At 43.5% G+C, this 26,135-nt stretch overlaps 1 protein-coding gene across 1 annotated transcript; it reads left to right on the top strand.

Moving 5' to 3' along the window:
• Window positions 1-436: 436 nt before the first annotated feature.
• On the top strand, window positions 437-25,045 carry LOC116488095 (24-hydroxycholesterol 7-alpha-hydroxylase). The gene is made up of 12 exons (XM_032185427.1): window positions 437-646; window positions 7,181-7,316; window positions 8,604-8,778; window positions 10,359-10,508; window positions 11,351-11,444; window positions 12,876-12,974; window positions 14,863-14,953; window positions 15,953-16,086; window positions 16,959-17,054; window positions 18,742-18,830; window positions 22,238-22,325; window positions 23,380-25,045. The coding sequence occupies exons 1-12, from the start codon at window positions 470-472 to the stop codon at window positions 23,449-23,451; spliced, it is 1,401 nt and encodes a 466-aa protein (XP_032041318.1). The 5' UTR covers window positions 437-469; the 3' UTR covers window positions 23,452-25,045.
• Window positions 25,046-26,135: the final 1,090 nt, after the last annotated feature.

The raw sequence follows: 26,135 nt of genomic DNA, 5'->3' as shown, positions 1-26,135 counted from the left end.
GTTCCTTGTCATCTGCCGTGTTGAAGGCTAAATGTCTGCAAGTCGCAGCTTCTGTTTTGCAATACTCTTATTGCTAAAAATATTTTTTTAATGGAGAAAAGTGACCTGCTGCTTTGCCACAGTGTCCCTGGCAGCGTCCCTGGCAGCGTCCTTGGCTGCCCGGGCAGCACTGCAGCAACCCCCCAGCACCTCTCCCCGGTGCAAAGTGCAGGGATTTGGCACAGCAACATCAAAGTTTTGCAAACGGCGGAGCTGGTCCTCATCCCGGAGCGGTGGACAACTTGCTCTGCCTTTTTCACAGCTGGGGCTTGTTCCCCAGGCTGCTCCCTGCTTTGTCACTGTGTCTCCGTGGTGGCAGCCAGCCGGCCAGGTTGACACAAGAGCCCCTGTTGAGCGGCAGGGACAATCCTGGCCCTGCTGGGTGCTGCGGCAGGCGGAGCAGCCGCTGCAGCAGGCAGTGAGAGGCAAAATGGCTCTGGCTGTGCTCTTGGCAGCGCTCCTGGGACTTGTTATTGTTAAGTGGTTTTTGTTTCAGCCGAGAAACCCGAGCTGCCCTCCTTGCATTGGGAGCTGGATCCCATGGGTTGGAGCCGCGTTCCAGTTTGGGAAAGCTCCCCTGGAGTTTATAGAGCAAGCCAGAAGCAAGGTAAGGGCTGTGGCAGTGTGCCTGCCTCTGGGTGTGTGCGCTTCCTGCAGGGGGGAAGGCGAGGAAAAACTTGTGCTTGAAGTTTCAGCCTGGCAAAAGCAATCAGCCCTTTCCTGTCACGCATTGTAAGGTCGGGAGCATTGAGCTGGTGAGGGCTGGGCTTTGTGTCAGGAAGCCTGCTGAGCCACAGGTCCGAGCTCTGTGCTGGGATCGCCCTGCTTGGACTCGGCTCCACTGCTGTTTTGCTTGCGCAGTCTGGCTACATGTTAATTGTGGTTTCAGATAATTCAGGCAGCCCTGTGGCAGATGCTGGGACCAGGAGCCTAATTATTTTTGCACCTAAACTTAGGGGACATTTTTCAGCATCAGCTAGCATCCCACAACACTCAGGAGAGGCACAGGCATTCCTGGCAGGCAACTTGGTCCTCCTAACAAATGTACCAAAGATGGTTGTGAAGATTTACCCACGGAGAATGTGCCTTTCTCTCTGTCTGTCTATACAGTAAGAGCCTAAACAATTCATTTCAATTAGATACCTCATTTCTGAACAGCTAATATTAACTGACATAAAATCCACGTTCCTGTTTTCATTCGGTGATGTTGGCACCTGCTACTGATGCAATATTTTCAGCCCCAGGTGTTCAGTACTGAAGGACCACACGGCCCACTACTTGCAAACGCTATCTAAAAATGAAACAGCTCTAAAATCCTGCAATTTGACAAAATCACTAATAAACATTGGATGTTTAAAATCTGCTTTCTTTTTTTTTAACTATTAGATTTCATATTTATAAATACTTCTTTGCAGTTGTGGGTGTTAAAAACTCAGAGTGTTAAATGGAAACTGAGGTCCAAGTGTAATCAGCTGAATGAGGTGTAAGAAGAGCATCACAAGCTGTGAACATTGTAATAAAGTACATTGGGTGCACCGTAGGGTTGTATTAATATGTTTTTCTTACATCTTTCGTCTATGCATAGCATGATCAGTATTTTTCATTCATCCAAGAACAGAAATTTCAGACTGAAACCTCATTTAAGTCCATTCTCCTACATTTCAGGAACCATGTCATATAATACTTTAAAAAAAATGATCAACCCTCGCTTGAAAAACTGTCATAATGCTTCTTTGGCTCTTCTGTTACGAGGCTATTAGAGCAGCTCCTTGTTCCATTGAAAACATATCCTGGCGGCAGCCAGATTAAACTGTCATTTCCAGTGCAATCCCCTTTGGGGACAGATATTTTACGATGACATAAGCTTCCTTTAGTTGCTTTTTTTTTTTTTTTTTTTTTTCCCTAGGAAGCTGTTAACAAAGTCTCTCAGATTAAATTTTTAAAAGAAACCAGACAGAAGCGTCCTGCTTGAAGGTTCATTTACATCTTGAGTGAGCAAAACTTCTGCACGTTAAAGAACACACTGAAGTACAAACACACACTTGGCGGCCCTGGCTCCTCTGAGTTTGTTGTTGATCTCCCTGTGGCCCTGTAGGCCATGCTTGGTGCTGTGGCAGCTCCTGTTGTGCAATACCTGAAGGACTTCAGAAACCCAAGGGCCAGCATTTGTTCAGACAGAAAATAGACCAAGAAATATTTTTAACAAAGGGAAGCTTGAGATAAGGCAGAAAGAGAAGACTTTTTTGGTTTTGTTGTGTTTTTTTTTTGTTTGTTTGTTTGTTTGTTTTTTGTTGTTGTTGTTTTCTTATAGTCTCCTGCTTCTTAGCGCCTTTCTTTCAACTGTTTCCTTAGTCCAGCACTTCAACATCCTCCCACATGGTGACCTGCCTCCCTCTCTGTGCTGAGGCCAGGACAGACAAGCCTTTTCCTGCCTGCTCCTTTTTAAAGGACTAAGCGCTGCCTCACAGTGCAGCCAAATAAAACAGGTGCTGCCTGCCAAAGGGGTTGTTACCAGGCATTGCAAGAGTTGCAAAATACATCTGCAATAATTTCAAGCTCTGTAATACTGCCAGAAAAGGGTTAAGTGTCCTTAGCACGAGCAAGCTGAACACGAACAAGTCTGTTCAGAAACAGGCTTCAGGCAGTGTGAAAGCTCCCCAGCTGCGTAGGAGTGGTACTGTCAAAGGAGACTTTCACACTTAGAAGCTTACTCTCATAGATTAGTCCTTCAGCCTGCCACAATGGCATTCTTTTTCTGTCCTGAAGGGTTAAACAGTCTCACTGCTGTCTTATTTTGTGCCTCTCCTTCACTGCTTCTTCCCTCAGGTGCTGGGGCAGCACACCAGATTTCCTTTGCTGCCAGCCCGCGCTTTGCTTGAAGATCACTGCCTCTGTTTTCCTCCTATAGAAGACTATGTGGGCTGGGAGAATTGTCACTTTCCCCCCCATGTGTCACGAGTGGCTCTAACAAAAGCAAAATTCCCTGCTCTAATAAAATATTTCATCTCTGGTCTATTAAAAGATACCACCTCTTCCTCCTGAAGCCACCCGGCTTCAATTTCAAACGCTGTTTGGTGCAGTGTTCCCTGTTCATTGGGAGTGCCTTGGAGACCCTAAATGTGAGCGGAATTTTCATCTTGCTTTCTCTGCCTCTGTGTAGCAGCAGGTCTCCTCCTCAAGCCCTGTTTCACCCAGAGCAAGTAGGTGGGAGTGCAGTGGTGACAGGCAGTACCCCTGCTCCATCGGAACCCGCCCGTAATGCAACAGTGTCAAATCCAGAGCTGCTTGGCAGCTTGCTCCAGCAGCTGATTCTCTTACATGAGAAAATGAGGATAATTACAGCAGGACAGATGACAAGTCTGTTTATTCAGGTGTCTGGCTCAAGCAGTGGTTCTTGGTAGATGCACACCCAGATGAGCATATGCTGCCTTCTGCTTTTCCCTCCAAATTTCTGGCTGTCAAGAGTTTAGGGACTTGATAGGCTGGGATTTGCATCCAAGTGATCTAACTACACTAGCCTAACCCCTTTTGTTACCCTGTGCATTTTGGCTTCCACAGCATCCCGTGGCCCTGAATCTGTAATTTAACCAGGCACCTCGTGAAGAAAGTATTTTGCCTAGCTTTAAACCAGCTAGCTTCTAGTAGGTGCCCACTTGATTTTGCGATATGAGAAACTTGGAATCATTACTCTTTTCTTGAAGTTTCCATACTGCTGTTCATCCTCCTGTGCATCCCTTCACATTTTCTATCTCAATATATCCCGTCCAAGACGGAATGGGCAGAGACACCTGTTAAATTAAAGGTGTGGACACAAGGTTTAGATGCTTGCTGCCCTTTCTCCACTCCTTTCCTAGGAAGATGAAAGCTCTCATTATCACTTGCATAATAGATCTTGGAGTCGTGTCAGAATGTGATTCTTCTGGTACTTCTGTGATGTTTATCTTCAAAGTTTGCTCTAAACTCCCAAATATCTCCAGACTATCATCAAACTTTTCATTCCTCCTTGTAAGCCATTTAGTAAAATGTTTAAGGCCACTTGTCTTTATCTCTTTATAGAGAGCACTGGGCTCTCCTCCAGTACATCCACTACCTATTCTGGTCTTCACTAATGCTTATAAAAATTGGAGCAGTGCTGGAATGATTCTGTGAAGCTTCCCAGCTCCTCCCTCAGGAGCATTTTAGTAAGGTGTCATGTTTGCTTATCGTTCTGCTGGCACTGAGCGTGATTTAACAGATCAGGTAGGTAGTTCTGCAACTGCATATGTCAATCCTTCTAGAAAATTTAATATTTATTACTGATTGACCTGGCACTTGGTTAAGTAGTTGCAAGCCTGTTACATTTAATACATTATATTTAATACTTCCTTTGAAAATAGTCCATCACCCCCTAAAGAAAGGTTCCAGGGTGAAACTTGTCTCAATCCAATGCAATTGCGAACTGATGCTTCTCCCTCCCATGGTTTCTTTACACCTTGAGCATTTATCAGACTCTGCAACACACTGGGAGACTCCTTGCACCCAATACGTTCAGAGCAGTGTTTACTCTTGGGGGGACATTGCCATTAGCAGCTCAATCCTCAAACTTTTTCCAGTCTGCTGTATTTTAATTGTACATTTAAGTTATCACATACTATAGTTATTTGTGTTTTCCTGCATGACACAGAATTCTGCTCTCTGAAAGACGTGCCTTTGAATATCCCCCATCACTGTGCTATTCGACTAAGCCGACTTGTTCTGAAGGTCCTGTTTGGAGCTTTCCAATTTTAATTGTGTTTACTACAGGTTTAATTTGAACTATTTAAAATAAATGGCAGAAGACTGGATGGGATTTAACACCAGGTTGTTCGTGTAGGTGTTTACAGGTGAGCTTGGTGTCCAGCTTTACCAAGGGGCAGTGGACATGTACCTCATCCTGTCCAGTGGAGCCTAAGGACGGTCTGGCTCACTTCATCATAAGAGGTGTGCTGTAGCTGGTGAGCTGAATCAGGCTTTAGGCTCCCCCCACCATAGAGACGAGATCTCCATCGACTGTGATGGAGCTTGGGCATCTTCCTCACATTTAATCACCTAAAATACAGAAATGCAGTCACAGAATCACAGAATCACAGAATTTCTAGGTTGGAAGGGACCTCAAGATCGAGTCCAACCTCTGACCTAACGCTAACAGTCCCCACTAAACCATATCCCTAAGCTCTACATCTAAACGTCTTTTAAAGACTTCCAGGATGGTGACTCCACCACTTCCCTGGGCAGCCTGTTCCAGTGCCTCACAACCCTTTCAGTAAAGAAGTTCTTCCTAACATCTAACCTAAAACTCCCCTGGCTCAACTTAAGCCCATTCCCCCTCGTCCTGTCACCAGGCACGTGGGAGAACAGGCCAACCCCCACCTCGCTACAGCCTCCCTTGAGGTACCCATAGAGAGCGATAAGGTCGCCCCTGAGCCTCCTCTTCTCCGGGCTGAACAAGCCCAGCTCCCTCAGCCGCTCCTCGTAGGACTTGTTCTCCAGGCCCCTCACCAGCTTCGTCGCCCTTCTCTGCACCCGCTCAAGCACCTCGATGTCCTTCTTGTAGCGAGGGGCCCAAAACTGAACACAGTACTCGAGGTGTGGCCTCACCAGAGCTGAGTACAGGGGGAAGTGTCTCAGTCTAACAGTGTGACCGTAATTGAATAATTAAGTTCATTTGGAGGTAGTTACTAATTCAAATTTTACTTTATTTGAAAATTCATTTAAATACATTTTACTGTTCATTTTAAAGGCAAAAAAAAAATATCAAATTTAGAAAGAAACAAACACAGTGCAAACTCCCTGACTTTTACCAAGCCTGATGCTGTTATCCATGAAAACATAAAAACACTTAGCAAACTAGCTGTTATTAAAACAATATTTTATTTATTATCACCCAGAGAGTTTAAACATTCTTTCTTTCTTTAATAATTTACAGTTGAAGGACACAATCAAAATTCAAATGATGTCAGGAAGAATCTTTTTCTTGGCTTCAAAGAGCTTTTGATGGAGCAGGCTTTCGAATACAGACCCAAACAACAAAAGACATGGTTGAAGTCAGTGACATTAGCCATGTGGGCAAAGTGGATTCAAAGCTTTTCAGCACTCCAAACAGATAAACAGAAAACTTTTTAACACTCTTGTTAGCATTATAACCTGCAAGAGAAAATCGAGTTCCTTGATGTGGCTAGAGACCATGAAAGCCCCAAACCACTCAATTTGTGCAATAACTTTGCCAAAAGACTTCTGTGCAGACAAACATCAGTGCTGGGCTTTTGATTTCCATCCAAGGCTTTTGCCTCTGAGCAGAAATCACCTTCACTGAGGAAAAGACAGAAAAGATGCTTCATTTCCTAATTTTGATTTGTATGCCTGAATCTGACAGCCCGTAGATTGTGCATGCTTGTTTGCTAGTTTGAAGTATCTACAAGTATCAGTGATCTTTTTCGTAATGGAAGAATTCAGAGGTAAATGTGTATTGCTGAAAGTTCTGAGAGGACTCTAAGATACTAGATTAAGGGAAGAAGTTTAAGAGAGAATAAAAGACTGTTTTATGCTGTCAAAAACCTTCCCTGAATATAAAGCTTAACAAGCTCCAACTAATCTAAGAGTTTGTTAACCATTTTGATTAATCCTTAAGCACCTGTACAAGAAAGATACCACTGGTATTAGCAGACCCTTTAAACTAGGAAAGGAAAAAAAAGTTAAAAGATGCAGGAGTGGGGAGTTTTTGTTAGGAAATCATGAACTGAAATAGATAGGATTATGGAGTTTGTGATGTGGGTACTTTGCTGTGGCAGCCAAGGGATGCTGTAGATTTCCATCACTTGGTTCTTTAAATCCAGGTGGGCCATACTGTTTGAACTGTAAATCAAACGTGCCATACTGCTCTCAGGGAGGGAATCTCTTCTCCTCAAGAGGTCAGGCAGGCACCTGTAATGTCACCAATCTGTGAGTCTGCAGATTTTGTTCCGATGCATCTGCATCTTCATGCACTGCTGAGCCAAGGCATGCAGAGAGCCAAAAGGAGCAGCTCCTCTCCCCTGACCTCCCCACAGGCCTGTCCCCTGCCGGGGCTCCCTTAAAACGCATTAGCAATAAAGTAAAAGTAACATGAAGTCTCTCTCTCTTCCAGCACGGGCCTGTATTCACAGTATTCGCTCTGGGAAAACGATTTACTTTTGTGACTGAGGAAGAGGGAGCTGAAGCCTTTTTTAGTTCTAAAGACTTAAATTTCGAACAGGCAGTACAACAAGCTGTTGAGAATGCAGGTAAGTGAGCTCTTGCTCTTTTTTTTTAACGGGAATCAAATCTAATTGCCCAGGAATGTTAAAGGCCCAGTCCAAAGCCCATCACCTTTTTGATCATGTCTTAAATGTCTGTCTTAACCCATGACCATGCTCCAAAATTCAGGGGAAATGGAATTCCTTCATGTAGCTCCAGCACTGCAAGTCTGTGAAGTGATTTGGGTTCATTCACAAGGATTCAGAGGTTTCTGAACCAGGGACAATTCTTGTCTTATCACCAAGCAGCACCTTTCAGAGATCAGGTCCTATCCTGCAGCCAGACACCCCACCCATGTGTAACAGGTTTGGAGCAATAGTGTGTTGTCCTCTCACGTAATTTGCAAATCAGTTTGTCACAGTGTTTAGTTGTTATCCTGTAGTACAACAGTCATCTGAAAGGGCTGTGGTGTATATCCCATTGTCAGTGGCATATTCCATCAGCATGTGTCCTCATATCTGTGGAATTGCACTGACAGGAATTACTTAAACTAATTTGGTAATTCGGGGTGTGAAATGAAAGAAAAGTGGGCAGAGAGACTAAATCACAGAATCCCTGAGGCTGGAAGGTACCTCTGGAGTTGATCTAGTCCAAGCCTCTGCTCAGGGCATGGTCACCTACAGCAGGTTGCTCAGGGCCCTGTCCAGCAGGGTTTGGAACATCCCCACAACCTCTCTGGGCAGCCTGTTCCTGTGTCTGACCACCCTCACAATAAAAAACTTTATGTTTCAGTGGAATTTCTTGGATTTCCATGTGTGCTTGTTGCCTTTTGTCCAGCCACTGGGCACTGCAGAGAAGAGCCTGGTTCTATCTTCTTTGCTGCCCCCACCATATATTCATATGATGAGATCCCTCTGAGCCTGCTCCTCTTGAGGCTGAGCAGTCCCAGCTCTCAGCCTCTCCTTGTATGACTGAGAGGATGTGCTGTAGCATAAAGACCCAAACTTTTTCTCACTGGGTTCATTTAATTTCCATTTCAGCTGTTTTTGTCCATGTAGAGAGTGCGTGTGCATCTCTGCACATCCCCACTGAAGCTGGGGGGAGCTCTGTTGATTACTGGTTCTGGGACTGAAGCCAGAGACAGGAAGATATTAGACTGGTAGAAGCCAGGGGGCTCACCTAAATCTTTACAGGGTGAGAACAAATGTTTCTGGGAGTTTCACTCCAGAAAAATGAGGGCTAATGCACTTAGAGTCACAAATTATATGAAAAATTTTTGATTCTTTTCTTTTGGTGAATACTTCCCAAACTTTTCTATTTCTTTTCGTATTTAGTTTCTGTTCCTGCAGAAGCCTTTTATCAGAATCACGGTACCCTGTACAGCATGATGAAGGGAAAAATGGGTCCTTCTAATCTGCACATGTTCACGGGCACTTTGTGTAGGGAACTGCATGAGCACATGGGACACCTGGGCACCAAGGGCGCAGGCGACCTGAATGACCTGGTAAGGTAAGGGAATTTACAGCTCTAATGCATGGGCATGTGGGAGCAGAGATGTTAGAATAAAGCAGGTGGAGCTCAGGCCTGCAGGTCATCGGAAATCTGTGTCAGGATGCTCATCGCTCCCAGCTAGAAGAAACATTTTAATTACTTATGTTGAAGAAACAGCACAGCATCTTCCAACAAGTCTCGTTTCCCAAAAGATGGGATGAAAGCTTTACGTGTTCATAAAGAGCAGACAAAATGTTTCATCTTCAGCAGGGTAAAAACTTTCCATGTGAGTCAAGCCCTGCCCTGTTAAGCAAGAGCGTTGTTGTAGACTTTGTGGTGCTGGAACTTCATCCTTCATGTAAAAAAATCCCTTAATTGATGGTTTCATGGGACAAAAACACAGCTTTTAACTCCTCCTTCCTGAGCACGTTGAGGAACACCTGTACCTTGCCTGTGCATCAGGACTACCAGTTGAACATTGCCTCTGGTGTGGATCTGTCTCTAAGAGCCCACACCCAGGTTGGCTTTTGCTGGCATAATGCTTTTTCTGCATAATACATTTAAGATACAGACTTGTACTGCAGCTAAAACACTGAGCACCTGTCAGCTCACTTACTGCAGTTTTGATTAATGGGGGAAGAAGGTGGGGAAAAGGGCCTTTGAAACCTCCCGTCTCTCCGTTCCAGTGGTCTCAATAATGGGGTGCAAACCTCCACATCCCGTGGTGTTCCCCCTCTGAGATCAAAGTCAGATCTGTTTCTTGTGAAAAACTCATCAAATGGGTAGCATGCTACACCACTGCTTGTTCAGCTAGCATTTGCTCACCTTTTCTTGTTATTCTGTGATTCTGTGATTATTCGCCCGCCTGAATCTATCTGTGGGCTTTTCCCTGGGCTCAAGTATCTGAGGGCAGGGACGGACCTGTTCCGTGCCACAGCAGCACCTGCACAGCCCACGGGCCACAACAGTTGCATCCATAGAGCCAGCAGGTGGCTCCAGCTTCCCTGTGATCTCTAGAAAAGCAAGAAAGCAAAAGCTCTTGCCTGAAATACACTTTCAGAAGTAGCTGGAAGCCAGAAAAGACTGCATAAGGCTTTTGTGGAGCTAGAGTACAGATGAAGGGGCCTGGGAAAGGATCTCGGGGTTTGCAGGATAACAGGGTGAGACAAAAATAAAACAGAAAAGCGTCATTCTGTACAGCAAAACTGCAGCCAAAGGAAGGATTTCCCTGGGTGTCTGGTTGCAAAAGGGGTTGTTTAATGCTCAGGAGGTCCACGTAGCTAACCTGAAATGAGAGGGGTGGTTACTGGGGAGAACAGGACCTCAGCTCCCAGAGCCTTTCTGCCACTGTTCAAGTACCAGCTGTTGAAGTTTGGCCACGTTCAGGGGACTTCCCTGAGGTCTGTGCATCTCGCAGCCCCAGCTTAAAATCTGTGACAGCTGTGAGCGAGGTGTGGACCTTGTGGCAGCTCTCCCTTGCTGTCATGGCACAAGTCCCCCAGCTTCTTCCCTTGCAGTTAAACGCTCTGCACCCTTACCTAGGGCTGCTCCAAGAGCTCTCCCATCTCCTGTAAGTCACGGGGATCTCATCCTTGCAGGCACGTCATGTATCCAGCAGTGGTGAACACTCTGTTTGGGAAAGGCATCTGCCCGACAAGTCAGAGCGAACTCAAGGAGTTTGAAGAACATTTTCAGAAGTACGATGAGGACTTCGAATACGCTTCTCAGATGCCAGAGTGCTTCCTGAGGTAAGGGAACGGGGCTGATAACTGTGGTGTGCCCATTATGGGCATTTTGCTTGCTGGGATATCAACCATGAGGGGCGTTCTCCTGGAGGGTGCTGAGCTGTCTTTAGCAGTGGTGCATCCTTGGCTCATGCAGGCCTTCAGCTGGATGCCTCAGAAAAGTCCTGGCCTGGTCCAATCTATTTCTTCTGGCATAAATTGGAGGCAGCCTTGCTCAGGGGGGCAAGGTCCAGGTGGACCTGGCAGGGAGCAGCAGAACAGGGCAGAGGGGAAAGAGCTGAGCCTAAATGTAACTCCCAAGCTGAGAGCATCTCCAGTGAGGCAGCTCTCTGCTCTTTTTCACACCTTTGTTATTTTGCTGGCACTCTGCCTGCAGGTTACACAGCGGCACCGTGGCAGAGCTCACCTTGGGTAGAGGCAGCCAAAACCCAAGGAAAGAGCTTGCAGAGCCCGTCAGTGCTCCTGGGACCATGACAGCACCTTGAGCACCTCGCAGCCACCTTCAGAGAGAACTGAGGATGCTCTAAAAAGAGACCTTTGTTTTCTCAGAGAGGATTGTTCGTGAAAACATTGACCTAAGCGGTCTGTCCAAAGTCAGAATGAAACCTCTAGTGGAGTAACTGTGAAAATCCAGGGGTTTCAAGTAACAGGTCCTGGCTATGAAGGTCTCAGACGTGCTGTTCCTCACATCAGTCAACACCACTGCCAGGCAGACTGACCATTCATCAACTGGCTGCTGCCTAGGGGCTCTTGGAAAGAAACCAAGGAGTCCTTCTCATGGAAAAGGAAACGTTGGTTTGTGCTGCCTCGGTTAAGTGCTTCTTGTTTGTTGCTTTTCTGTACAGGAACTGGTCTAAATCCAAAAAATGGCTTCTAAAATTATTTGAGAAAGTAGTGTCAGATGCTGAAAGGACCAACCCTTCAGAGACCACGTCCAAGGTAAACATCCGAGGCTATGAAAAAGATGACTTTGCTGCAGATTCTGACTGAAGGAATGAAGGGCAGGATTTATTTCTGTGCTGGGAGAAATGTACCAGACATCTCAGCTTTTATAGATATACCTCAACTGCCCAGTATTGCTGTTTCCTACATAGGTCAGAGCCATAATTCTTGAGCCGCACTCCTCAATTTAGTTTGCTTCTGAGGCTTTACATCTTCAGGGAATTTTACACCAAGGGATCAGCGCAATGACCCGTAGCTAGCCTCTGGTATCGCAGTTACAGCGAGCAGTTGAAAGAGGTGAAGGAAAGTCTCTTTGGTTGTTTCTCTGAGGGCACTGGGCTGTGAAATTTCAAAACCTCACATGTACTATTTTAAACCTTGGTGTAGACTGATTAGATCCTCCAGCAGCCAGATTAGTGGGGAAAAAAAACAGATAACTGGATTGGAAGCCAAGTACCCTAAATATTGATTGTGTCAAAGCCATGATAAGTTGTCCCCCTGGTTATTCTCCTTAGCTATGGCAGGAATTCTGTCAATACGGCTGACAAGTGCGAGGGCGGACTGGCCTGGGAGTCTTGATCAACTGAATGGTTACAGAACAGATTGTTAAACAAACCAAATTTTATTTAGACTTTAAAAGCTTCACATACTGTGTTTTCTTTTGTAAAATAAAACAGAATGATGGAAAGAAACTGGGGGCTGGAGAGGGAACGGTGGGAGGTAAGAAGGTGCAGGAAATAGGAAGCCCATAGCGTTGTAGGGAATTTGGAAAAAGAGTGATCATTTTTTTTTATTCAAGATCAGCCTTTTCCCTCTGAAAACCAGACAAGAAACTTTGTCTTAAATGAATGGTTGGGTTACATTTAAGGAAATACTATAAACAAAAACTGGGGCTAGAGTATTACACAGTCGCTATAATCTCAAAGCTATTAAAGTCCCTGGTTAGGTTGCTAACAAAGCACCTGGAACTCTTTCATAACTCGGGGCTTTGCTGATAGATCAGACCATCTCTTCATAGCAGTCACCTCTTTGGCAGGAACAGAGAGAACATCTTCGTTTCCTTTCATTCAGTCTGTTCTATCCAATGTGTAGGCTCTTCAAAAGACATGAGCAGGAATTAAAGGAAAAAAAAAATTCTTTTTTCTTTCTTGCACATGCAAGCAAAAATGGAGAGTGAGGAAGTAAGATCCCCTGCAAACTTTAAGAAAATGGAGGGCAGGGCAAGTATTCACATGGTGCCTTGACTTCTTTTGGCCCTCTTCTTATGAGTCTCACTTTCATCTCTGTGCTTTGTGACTGCAAACAACCCATAACTAACCTTATATCTCAGTGATAAAATAGTCTGATGTCATATCCTTGAATTCTGTTAAGCCCTGCCCTAAACTAGATTTTAATATGTTTTTGGAAATACTATTTATTTTGTAACAGACTCTACTGCAGCATCTCCTGGATAATTTACAAGGAAAACATCTGGCTCCCAATTATGGTCTCCTAATGCTCTGGGCTTCCCAAGCAAATGCTGTGCCTGTAAGTACATCAGCTAGAAAAACACCTTGCCTGTTCAAAAGCCTGCATTTGGGAAGCAAAGAGTTTGAACCAGAGGTCACACACGCTGCATGTATTCCAAGAAGGGATTATCACACCCACATACATCTCTACAAACATACTCAGGTTGCAATGTCACAGAAGCAATGACAAGAAAAGCTCTTCCCGTACTTTTCCTAAATTATAATCTCCCTTATCATAACATTTGGGGAGCATGTATCTCATAGCTATTAAGGTCACAGTCTTCAGCTGTGAGAAGCATCTAACTCCATTTTGAAACACGGTGGCTGTATTATCTGTTTTAAATATTCTATGTAAAGAGTATCAGAAGCGTGATATAGGGGAACTTCACCCCGTGGATAAATCCCTGAGTGAATTTGGGTCTTTTGCTTTAGGGGATCTGCTGTAAAACTTCAGTGTTGCTTCAGGGCAAGAAAAACAATAGTTTGATTTTACTGCCACTTACATGTAAGTTTTCTCCACATTAGATACTGATTTGATGGATTAATGACACAGATAGATCTATACTAACAAGCCCAATGTATCTAACACAGCTTAAGCTGACCAAAGACATTTATAGGAATTTCTCAGATCAAAAATCCATAGCAGCAAACACATCCTTTATTTACCATGACTACTAAGCTCTTTCCAGCACAGTTATGCCCTTTACAGATGTGACTTAGGAAAAAAATGATAGTGAGTTATTTTTATATGTACTCCTATTGGATATATCTGTGGGTTTTGTAGGTTGGGTAATGCTGCAGTTTACCCCAAAGGAACCTCATCCATTTCAGTGAGGTTTCTGTAGATCTGCACGTTGGTACAAGTGCGAGGCGTAGCCTGCTGTCTGTTATCAGGATAACTGACATTCCTTCCATAACACTATCATTACTTACTTCTGTAATATTCAGCTCTAAATAGACATGCAGATATTTCGCTGTTTCTCAGAATAGTCACAAGCCACTGCTCCGGTGACGGGCATGATGAAAAGAAGCCTTTCACCTTCCAAGGGGATTTTTTAGAAGCAAGTTAAACCCTGTTAAACACTCTCATCTGAAAAAATTCAGTTCTCCCTCCGTGCAGTGAAGGCAGTGTCCAAGCTCTGTACATGAAAACTAAGCTACCAGATTTGTGTTGCAGAAGGAGAGCTGTGTCCACGTGGGGCTATTTGGGAAATAGCAGAGTTCTCAGCCCTCACCAGCACAGATGGCCCGCAACCAGGTCTACGTGCGGGCTGGGTCTCCCGCTGGCTCAGCAAGGGAGAGGCTCCTGGCAGTGCTGCAAGGCCTTCTGGTTTCATCCTCCTTAAGAGGATTTACTCCTTTCCTAAATTTCTTGATTTTCAACTTCAGTGCACGATCAGTTAGCAAATTATTTCTAAAGGGGATATACTACTGCTTGTTTTGCTGATAATTAAAACTTTTCCTGTTTTTTTTTTTTTTTTTTTATTTTATTATTATTATTATTATTTTCACTGTGACAATGCCCTGCAAACTACTGAACCTCATTTCTGTTAATCTTAGTAGGAATTTACTATTTATTTTTTTTTCTGTTCATGCAGCTAAATCTAATCACACACAATGGTTTAATAATTCATTGTAACACCTAGTTACTTGAAATTAATGAAAGGATTCTGTGTTTCAAAGCTCAAAGCCGGAGCTGTATAATGCTCACTGAAGATAAGTACACAGCAGATGACCAGACCTAATCTCCCAGGATCTGAGCCTGTAGATGTACAGCTCCCTGTGTGCCCCAGCCACAACAGGCACATCCAGACATTGCAAATGTTGTCACCTGCCTCTGATTTGCTGCAAAGATACTGTAATTCTGTTCTGTATTCCTGAGTTAAAGTACTTTCATCTCTGTTTAGATTGCATTTTGGACCCTTGTTTTCATCCTGTCTTATCCTTCCATTTACAAGAAAACCATGGAAGACCTGACTTCTGTTTTTGGCAAAGCAGGTAATAAATCAGATTACATCCTTCTGGAACCTCAAAATGATTTATTCCAGGTTGGCCCAGCACATGGCACGCTTGGTCAGTGGCTGGGAATAGTGAATGTTGCTGCTCAGGGTACAACCAAAGACATGGGGTCCAGCTCTGTGTGTTCAGCAAATGCTCTTGACTTATCTTTAAGCAAAAACAGCTTTGGTGTTAGTAAGAGAAGGTAGAAAAAGAACCATGTGTACTTGTGTCTTCCTTCTACACCAATCCCTTAGGCCTAGTTTTGTATTAACCAGTTTCATGCTTTTATTGTGCAGCTCTGATAGGGTCAGATGAGGTCTTTCGATTCAGTTGCTTTTCATTGTGTGATATTCACCAGCTATTCTGTGGAAAAACAGGCCAGGAACTCTTCTCTTTTCTCTTATCTGAGGCCAGTTTGTCCAGCGTGATTCACTGCCACATGACTAATCTCTTTCCTTCAAAAAATAGTCACCTGCTGAGTGCAGTCATTCACACATCCACTCCCCTGAACCATGCTTAGAGTTTCTTGGAAGACTCCTAGTTGACATGGGTCAAAACCAAATTGGGTAACATGTGGATAATTAAACAATAAGGACAATCATGAACTAGCCTGTCTCCTGGCTGTAATTTATTTTCTAGTGTTAATAGGCCAAGAGTTCGGCCATGGCTCCTTGTCTTGGTGCTACAATCCCTGAGATTTCCATTCAGTGTCCTACCAAACTACTAAAAAAGACTGGGGATGCTTAACTTTCAATGTGACCTTTGTTTGGCCTTTTCTGACCAGTGCCATAAGTACAGCCACCACAGATACATTAAATTATTTTCAGAAGCTTTTCTTACCAATGTTGGGCTGTTCATTTACTTAGAAATGTAAAGAAAATTTTTGGTGAAAACAAGGTCCTAAAGTCTTGAAGTCAAAAGCAATTCTTGTCAGCATGTATCAAAACAAGCATGAAATACAATTTTTGCAGAGTCTTCTTTCTCATGCCACAACAGGTAAAGATAAAATAGAAGTCTCTGAAGAGGACCTTAAGAACCTCCCTTTTATTAAATGGTGCACTTTGGAAGCCATACGGCTGAGGTCTCCGGGCGCAATCACCAAGAAAGTTGTAAACCCAATAAGAATTCAGGTGAGAGTTGGAGTTTTTGTTGTTGTTTGTTTCATTGTTTCTTCAGAAGGGTGCTTTGTGATTCTTCTAGAAAGATCCCTCTTAAAAGATCTAGATAAAGTTAAGATAGTAGAGATATTCCACTGTCTCACATGATATTCTCTTCATCTTAACAAATTTATTCATCATCATTAATTTAAACATTATTAATTTAAGTGTGGTTTTGCTTTTCTTGCTCACAGTCTTACCTTCAGCTATGAATTAAATTTAAACTGAATTTAATTGAATCAAGAGATACAGTCAGAAGGTATACAAAACAGGAACCATATACAGCAAATACAGTAGAAGGAACCATAATTCGGTAACTGATAAAGCTTCTCTACTGTTTGTTCTCTTCACTGCCATTCAGAAGGAAAGTGCCAGCAATCAAGCGTCTAACAAATAAATGCTTGAGGGAAAAACACTCTCTTAAGGAATCGGCACTCTTGCCCATTTAAGAAATGAAGTCCCACAGAGATCTACTGTCATACAACTCTTTCTATGAATTTCTTTGCATTTTGAAGGAGATACTGAACAAAAGGTTTAGAAAAAAATAAGTTCACGTGGTACACTCATACCAAGAAGCAGGAAAGACAGAAATAATGTTTCTATTATTTCCACACGTGAAAAACTAAATTAGAACAAAAATAGCCTTTCCAAATTCTCCGCTGTTTAGGCCTCCCTTAAGAAAAAAGTGGCAGCAGCAAGAAGCTTCAGGCATGTCATATACCCACCGTGGCTTTACCACCTGCACCAGGAATTGCTGCTGATGGAAGAGATGCACTGAGGAGAGATTGCTTTGTGAGCTGAACCCGTGATTTTCTCTTTTCTTCATTTTTTTTTCTCCTTTTCAGAATTTCACCGTCCCTGCAGGTGATATGTTGATGTTGTCTCCGTATTGGCTGCACAGGAATCCAAAATACTTTCCTGACCCAGAAATGTTCAAACCTGTAAGTTGTCACTCCTAATGTGGGTGTTTTGCCGTCTTTTCTCCTCTTTGCCTATTTCACAATAAAAGCACAGGGACAAATTGGCTTCAAGTTGGGTATTTCCCAGCCACTGGAGGGTGGCCTCATGTGCAGAGAATGTGTGCACAGACAGGAGGGGCCTCTAGGGGTAAGCAAGACTTTAAAGTTCAGTTACCTGTTCCAGATATCACTTGGTGATATCATTTGTATCACTTTGGGCTCGATTCAAAGCCCACCATAGAAGGACACCACTGACTTCAGTGTGGAAACAAGGTCCACGTCCTCTCCTCTCCCTGGCATTTGTTTGTGTAGCTCATCTCCATGTACTTACCCAGGTTCACTGGTCCTTCCAGTCAGATGATTTCTGGTACGTATTAGCTCAGCTAATTTAGTAGCTCATCTAGAGTTTCTTGCTTATTATTCCACTCCAGGTGGCCGTGTGGGCAGGCTTGTAGCTGCTCTTTTTAGCACCATCCTCTACAGAGCAGTTTGTCTTTTTTTAGAAATACATCAAGGAGTAATTCAAACAAAATTCCCCTTCTAGCAAACTCTTCACCGATCTGAAATCCCTCATAACTGTTCCTGCCTCTTTGAAACCCCAAGCAGAAACCCTGATGCAGTAACTTATTTCTCTAGTAACTTCCTAAAAAAACAAGCTAGCTTGTTGTTTAAAACTTGTACTTCTTCCATGAGGAATAGGGCAGTTACCCTTGGATATTGTCATTCCAAATTGTATTGCTTTGTTTCATCACCTCAATTTTTTTTCTTGCTTTTATTAGATTTTCATGCTAACAGATTTCCTCTTCAGAAAGCTCTAAACAGCCCAAGCTGAAAAAAATCCAAGATAAACAAACAGAAGATTGCAGCTTCTCTAAGGGCTCCATCAGAAGCGTTAGCCACAAAAAAAATTAGCAAAGTTACTCGAAGGCCTTGGTAGAGTTGTGCTGAGTTTCTGGAGGCTGGCATAATTTGTCACCCAAAATTCAAAAAATGTATTTCTGTCAGTGTCAGTCCACCCAAACTTTAACCCAATATTGCCTTGCTGCTCTTGTTATTTGTTTTTTCTTAAAACCCTCTGGAACAAGGAGCCCTCTGGGCACAGACAGGCTCTTTTTGTTAGTTTTGAACCATTTTCTCACACACTGGCTTGCACCTGAGAATGAAGCTGTGTAATCCTCACGTTTTTCTTATACACCTTGAATTTTCCTGTGCATAGCACCTGAGATACGGCTTGCCTGAAAGATGCACGAGTCCTTTGTGTGCTGTGATACAGCTTGGTGGCTGAGGAAGGGCACTGGCTGAAGAGCTGCTTTGAATGTGTGTGTATTTAAAAGGAGGTCACATTTTTGTAGGCATGTCAATAGCTCAAGAAGTGGGATTTAAAACAATAGGAATGTATAGAAAGAATGATTTTTTGTGTGGATTTAGAAAACTTCTCCAGCACTTTGAGGCAGCTGTGTATATTTCAAATTGAACCATCATTTGTTTACCTGAGTTATTGCTGACATTTGAATACAGACTCTAACGCTAACAGGTTGAACTCAAAAAATGGCATTACTGCAACTTTGTATTGAGGATTAGCTGTTCAAGGTCATTTTTAGCCCGGAGAAATAAAGTTAAGCTTTATTTATATAAGACTGATTTGGAAAAAAAAAGTTTCTTCCCACAGGATCGTTGGAAAGAGGCAAATTTAGAGAAGAATGCTTTCTTGGACAGCTTTGTGGCATTTGGAGGAGGGAAGCATCAGTGTCCAGGAAGGTCAGTGAAACAGCTGGGGTTTATTTATTCCCAAACCCTGCAGAGAACAACCCTCTTGAACTGGGCTCCCCTTACACTTGGCCATACAGTGTTTTCGTTGTTTTGCTTTGTCAATGTTCTAATGTTCAGTATTATCTGGACCTTATTTAAACTAATTTGAAAGTGGCTTCGTTCCTGGAAAAAGCAGGTTAAGGCACGATGCAAAAGCAGAACCTGAGACTAGTGTACCAAGGGATATTCCCCAGGGAGAAAAGCCTAACTCTGCTGCTGCTGGAGGCACCTTTTCATCAAGGGAGTTGTTCCATGTACAAATATGCCACTTCACAGACACAGCAGGCTTTTAAGTCACCATAAACCACTTCCAAACTAACTTTACATTTCTCTGGTCTGAGACTCTCTTTCCATCCTCCATGCCATTGCCATTTTTGCTAATCTTCAAATGTCTTAAATGGCTCCTCTCTGTTTAAGTCTCTCGTCTTTCCATCAAGGCCCACGCAATTGTACGATGGCTTAAATTGCAGATCCTGTCTCCTCCATTCCCCCAGCAATGCCAGCCTCAGTGCTTCCTGCATTCCTTCTGCTGTTTTCTCTGTGGTCCCTCTTCCTGGAACAAATCCCAGGGAGCCAGCTGCTCCTTGTTTTCTGTGTTAAAACATCGCTTTGCTCAGTTCTCTGCCTTCAGAACCTGGTCTGCTCTAGGCAGCAAATAACCAAGATTCCTTAAAACAGGTCGTTTTAATCCAAGAGTCCCACGTGCAGCAAAGGAAGCCAGAGGGTGTTGGAAGGAAACAGAACCTTGAATCTGTACCCTATAGCAGGCTGGACATGAGTGTCAGATAAATTTTGTTAAGACATTGTATACATAAGTAAAATGAATAAATCTGCATCCACTCTTTTGGCTTAACAAAGTAAAGCCCTCACTCACTGCTGTACCTCCATGGCTTATCCAATATTCCTGAGCTAAATATGAGCTGAGCGCAGCCTCATTCCCAGCAAGGGCAACAGCAAAAGTCACAAGAGGCATCCACAAGTAGAGGACAAGCTGCAAAATAACGTTTCTGAAAGCTGCTTTTTTATATACACTGACCTATTTCTTTGTTCAGGCTGTTCTCTGGACTCCGATAACATCTCTAAAATAAATTTGTGGTTCAAAAGAAAATGATAACATTTCTACTTAGACAATGGATGGAGAGTCTTTCACTTGCTGATAGACAAAAAGTCCTTTCAAAGCCTTTGGCAGGCCACATGGTATCACACACCTCCACACTCTCTGGTGGTAATTCTGAATAATAATGTGGTAGTCCTGGAAGAAAGGAAATTAAATGAAGGGATGTATCCAGATCCCACGTTGCAGATGTCCGTGGTATAGCTGAATGAAACAATGTTATTTGAGGTTTCAGATGAGTTTTCATTTAATTCAGTACTGGTATTTATAAATGAAATGTATTAAATATTTCATTTTCTCTACATATTGCAAAATCTTATCATGAAATCAAAAGCTAATGTAATTGAACTGAAAGCTAGAAAATAACTTGTTAAATAATCTAGCAAACTGACACAGGAAGAACTCCCACAAAGCCATTTCTGTACCAAAGGGAAAAGTGGAGCTGCTAGTCTAACATGACTTTTGTCTAACCAGGAGACTGGTTGCTGGTGCTTATCTTGCATGGATCCATCCACTGTCTCTGATCTTACACTGACATTATAAACCCTTCAGCACAAGGGCTGTGATTTCATTCTCAGCCTCCATTTACTGCAGGATCTCAGTGCCCAGCTGGACTCCTGGGTTGCTGCAGAACACAAGTACACAGCAGTGCACTGGGGACAAGACTTGAGAAAGTGCATCTTGGTCGGCCCCCTTGTCACTAAATAAAGCAGGAAGGCTTCTGTGACTCAGAGCTCCTAGAGGAAAACTGCTTTAGGACTCGGTTATGAATATGAAAGGCAAGCGGGGACTAAAGGGCAGTCAGCTGCAAGAGAGCTCACGGATTGTGCTCAGTACGACATGGACAGGGAGAGAGGGATGCACCGGGACACTGCAGTCCTGCCTCTCATTCCTGGTTCCTCCTGAGCTCTCCTTCTGACATGTGGTACCCTCCATCTGCCTCAGCGTCTCTGCAGAGGGGAGAAACAGCAGCAGCCTGTTTGAAAAAGTACTTTGAGATCTCGGTGGGCTGCAGGGGCAGGACCAGGAGCCCTGGAGCACCATCAGGAGCCCAGGGCAGCACCGTGCAAACAGTGCAGGGACTGAAAGGAGCCCCCTTTGTTGGCATTGAGTTTGGGCCAGCAAGTCCTGCCTGGCTGGAGCTGGTTTCCATTCCTGTAGCTCTGCACTGCTCTCCCCTGAGCTGAAGGTCACCAAGAGCTCCCCATCTCAAGGTAATTGCAATGTGAAATCACAGAGATCATTTGGGTCTCAAGCTACGCCAAAACAAACAAGCATCCTCCCACTCCGGAGCACGGGGCAGCTCAGTGTGCAGATCTGAACAGCTCTGCAGAAGTTATCTTGGGTCTTGTGGGACTTATTAGCTCCCTCTTCACACCTGCCGGGCCAAATCCAGGCAGATCCCATGTGCAGTCATGTGCTCTTCTCCCTGGTGAATTCCCCAATAGCTTTTTTATCTGAGTTTTCCAGCATCTCTCAGATAATGGAAAATAAACTGTGTAGAAGAGTAAGGCAGTCTGACTATTTTAACTAACTCTTTAAGACATATGGCTAAATTCTGCAAATGAGTAATCCCCTGACCTGGCACAGGTACACGCAAGTGGCTGAATGCAGAAAGTTCTTGTACGTAGTGACATTAAAAAATAATAGCTGAGAAGAGTTCATCTGTAGTTATCTGAAATCTTCTCTGCACTGACTAAGAGCTTTCTGAGCATGTTACAGGAAAAAAAAAAAAAAATCATGCCCTTGGGTTTCATGCTGCATTCTAATGCTGACACATTAAGTAATAACTCCCGCTGTCACATCTCCTCTGATGTCATCAGGCTCCCAGCTGTATTATATAACTTTATATAGCACAATTAGTCATATAGCCTTTTCTATATTTGACTGGCTTCTCACTCCTAGGAAGTTATTTTGAGTCAGCAAGTGTTAGAAGAACATAAATGTTTACACAGTGGAAAAAAACCCTAATGATAAGGAGCTGTTTTAAAATAGGGTGTCAGAGGGATAGAGTTGCTCTAAAGTTTCACCAGAAAGCAGGGGCAGCCGCTACATTCATGTTCTGCACTGAATAGTGAAGCTGAACAAAGCCACAGCATTTTTTCCTACTGCAGATAAACCTACAGGCAGAACTGAGGCATGGAATGTAAAATGTGTAAAAGAGAATCTGTTTCTTATCTGATAATACCACAAGTGTGATCATCAGGCTGGATATCGAACATCTTTCTCTCTTTTCTTGCAGGTGGTTTGCTATCATGGAAATCCAGTTGTTCATTGTGCTGTTCCTGTACAAATACGAATTTGTGCTTTTGGATGCGGTACCAAAGGAGGTAAAAGATCCGTGTATTTATTTAACATTCCACACCTTTATATCCTTCATTCACCGTGCTCAGCTGAACAGCCATTCTTAACTGCTTATTTATACTGAAGCAAAATGCTGAGAGAAGCATTTAAAAACATGTAAGAAATAATTTGATCTTCACTTTTACTCAGAAAACCCAGAGTAACTCCAGTGATCTAATGGGGCTGTGCTGTCTGTACAAGAATGCACCCCTGAGAGTGTTTTGTCTCATCATTGCCTAAACATTACAAGAGGTTTTATAATTACTTTCTGCCATTCACAAAACCAATGAATATGGAACTGGATTATTAATACGTGAAGCAGGCATGAAAGCAGATGCAGCATTCTCAGTGCTCTTCCGTTACATATTGAGAAAAACGATTAGGGTAGGGCTGAAGGAACAAATGCAACACAGAGAGGTTTTACCATTAAGAGAGAGTGGCGTGGTCACTCAGAAGTAATTTCCTATCCCATTTGCAAAGTGTCCTTTCCACTTTCCAAAACTTGTGGTTCCTCACAAACACAAAGTGCTGTGGAATGAACGTGTCTGCTGTCACAGCCTAAGCACGACACGCGGGCCCTGTTGGTTAACTGTCAGGGAGAAGAGAGAGAAGTTAGGAGTGGTCTGGGCTTTGTTAGCATTGCCCTTTGGGCTAAAAGTTGAGGAATTCTTGAAGAGAGGTTGATCTCACATTCCCACCAGAACAGGGCGGAAGGTTGCCTCATCCTGACTGGTGGTGTGTTGCCATCCCAGCTCTCGGTGGAGTTGTTTGTAAATCGGGTCTGCACCCACAGGCAATTATGCTGGTGAAAATATCCCAAACCATTAGAGTTTCTTAAGATCTCATGTGTCATCCTCTGTCAGAGGAAGTGGAATAAAAGTTAACGAGTGGCTTCTGCAAAGCCAAGAAATATTCTCAGTATTTGGTCTTGACTCTTTCAGGCCAAAGCTCCAAGAATATGGTAATATCTTAATATTAAAGCAAGATGATGGCTCCTTTAACTGAACTAACTTCATGTTTTTACTGATTCTCTTTTTGCAGAGCCCTCTACATTTGGTGGGGACACAGCAACCCATGGCACCATTCCGGGTCCAGTATAAATGCCGGGAATGAGAGCGGCCCAGTACTAACTCACCTCGCTTTGCCAGCCCCGCTGAGCTGCTTCTCTACCCTCCATGTTCAAATAGGTTCTCTGCCATAAAAGTCCTTAATTTCAATTTTGAATGCTGTACATACTCTGTGTATGCCATGACAGTACAGTCATATCTGGGCTCTTTTTCCTGATTGCCTGCCTCCTGGTATTTAAAAATCAAGCTCTGCTGCATTCGGAATTTGTGGGCCAAATTATTTGCATTCTTTGGTAGTCTAACGGATACGCTAAACTCACTCAGCAAACATTCAGGACAAGAAATGGCTACATCTGGAAATCCAGCATGGAAGTTTTGTTAGAACCAAGAGAAAAACAGGTCCCTTGTGCCAGGTCACTGCTTCCTGCGGGTTTCTTCAAGCCAAGGTGAAGGTGGTGCCTCAGGCTAAGAAATCAGTGGTAACCCTGTGGTTCCCAGGCTTTGCTGTGCCCAAAAGCCAGGAAGGTGCTGAGCAGAGACCTCTGGATCAGATCCTTGGCCACCATAAAGTAGCATCACTTATGTCCTGTTGCTTGTGTAGGTCATGGAGGATCTGGTCTACCCTGTCTACAATTGGGGCCAACATATTGCAAATAAAATGCATTAATAACAGAAGAATGTCAAGCATGACAAATACCTGAGGTGTTGTTCCACTGGAACGCCTAACACGTGACTGAACTTTATTGCTCCACAGGATTCAGGACTGAACCTTACGTAAATACGCAATGAAAGCTTGATTGTGATGCTTGGCTCTCCAATGCAGAGGTTGCAAGAAATGCCATCACTGTTCATCAGATCGCTTGTGTGAGCTCTAGAACATTTTTACTTTTAACACGACTTAACAGACCAACTTGCAGAAATCTAAAAAGATGTAATCCTATAAAGAACACCTAGTAAAAGTTGTTCAAGGAAGCTGTCAAATAAGTTCAGATACCAACACTTTAAGTGCTGTCAGATTTCATATATAATAATAGCGGGCATGTATTTTTAGTCTTTGAAGATTATTCATCATTTGAGAAATATTTGTAAAAAAAACACAAATGGACTTTCAGAAACACTTAAAACTATGAGAATAACATCCATAGGAAAATAACTCGTATAATTCATTCAATGATTGGCTTATCTCAACTACAGACACGACAATTTAACAAACTATAATGATTTATGTGTCTGGAAAACGATTCATCCAGTATCTAATTTGGCTTATAGTGCTTAACTCTGCAGGAGCTGCACTCTTAACTGCTGTTTCGGAATTGCTCTGGTAACTGAGAACTATTCCCTTGGTTTTCATCTATGGTCATTATCCAAAAGTATGTGATTTAATTTTAACATTTGGAGATGTCCACAATATCTGCCCAGGTATCTAGTGGATTTGCAAATCTAAGCAACTATTTCCAATGTGCATTTCTTTTTATTTTTTCTATTTAGTGTTTATGTATTTACTGTGTTTTTTCCCCAAGAGAGGTTAACTCAAAAAAAGCAAAACTCTCTGATGGCAAACTTGACTAAAGTCAAAGGTCCCTAAAGGGAAGTATAACTTGCAGGTCAGCAACGGTTTGGTTACGCTGAATGAAAGGCACCCAAAGCCCTGTGTCCAGAGGTGACTCCCATGGGCACCAAGAGGAGCATCTAAATTGCACAGGAATTCTTGTGGGATATTGATGGGAGGAACCAAAGGTGGGGAAAGGAAGGGATATGGATGCTTTTGGGAGGAATAAATGTGGGAAAATGAAGGGATAAAGGGGTGTAAAGGTTGCATGTGAACAGGCTTCCGACTGTTAGTTTTGTCTGGCTGTGCCTTGGTCCTGATCAGTGCAGCAAGAATCCAGCCTGCCAAGCTGGCAAGTAGCTGGAGTGGCTCTAGGGGTGAGCCAGAAGGAGTTGGCCTGTGGAAGGACCAAGGCAACGAGGGAGAGCAAGGATTCAGGACCAGCTACTGGAGGGATCTGCATTGGAAATAGATGTTCATAGATAACATTTTGTACTCACAGACCTGCACCCCGATCTGCCAGGGAGGGGAGCAGGATGAGGCTACCGGAGCTGGTCGTGGGAGTGCTGCGTGTTTCTGTTGATGTGTGTGGCCATCAGCATCTGTACTCGTTACACACGGGTTTGTGCGTGTGCCTCCGGGAAATGCCTGCTCAGTCTCTCCTGGCTGGACCTGCGGGCACGGAGCTGCAGCAGCCTCGCTTCTGTCAGGCTGCCAGATGTAGCAACTCCCTAGCAGGCCATAATCAGTTATGAAAATAACTGTCTGTGAAGGCAGGGCTTTTTTTTTTTTCCTTTTTTTTTTTTTTTTTTTTTTTTTTTCCCCAAGTTTAGGCTTTTGAGAGGAAAGGAGCACTACCTGCACTTGACACCTGGAGAGATACCAAAGAAGCACGCGAAGAGAAGTGGCTTTGACTCTGGAATCCCACTGCTGCCTGCCTGCTCTGTTGTGGATGACAGCTCCGTGCACTTGCCATACTTTCCTAGGTAGAAAAAAAGCATGTGAGTCGGATTAGTAAAGCAATGTGGTAGTCAGGTGATAGAGCTATATGGGGTCTTCTACCTGGAAATAATTCAGAAGCTTCTGGGGGAGGGAGGGATAGCACTTTACCCCTGGGACAGGGTTAAATGCTATTAAAAGGTCATCACTCTGCTCTACTCAGGATTGGGTGAATGGTTTCT

This window comes from Aythya fuligula, chromosome 3 (assembly GCF_009819795.1).
Source record: "Aythya fuligula isolate bAytFul2 chromosome 3, bAytFul2.pri, whole genome shotgun sequence".
NCBI classification, from domain to species: domain Eukaryota; kingdom Metazoa; phylum Chordata; class Aves; order Anseriformes; family Anatidae; genus Aythya; species Aythya fuligula.
This window is presented reverse-complemented; position numbering and strand designations above follow the sequence as displayed.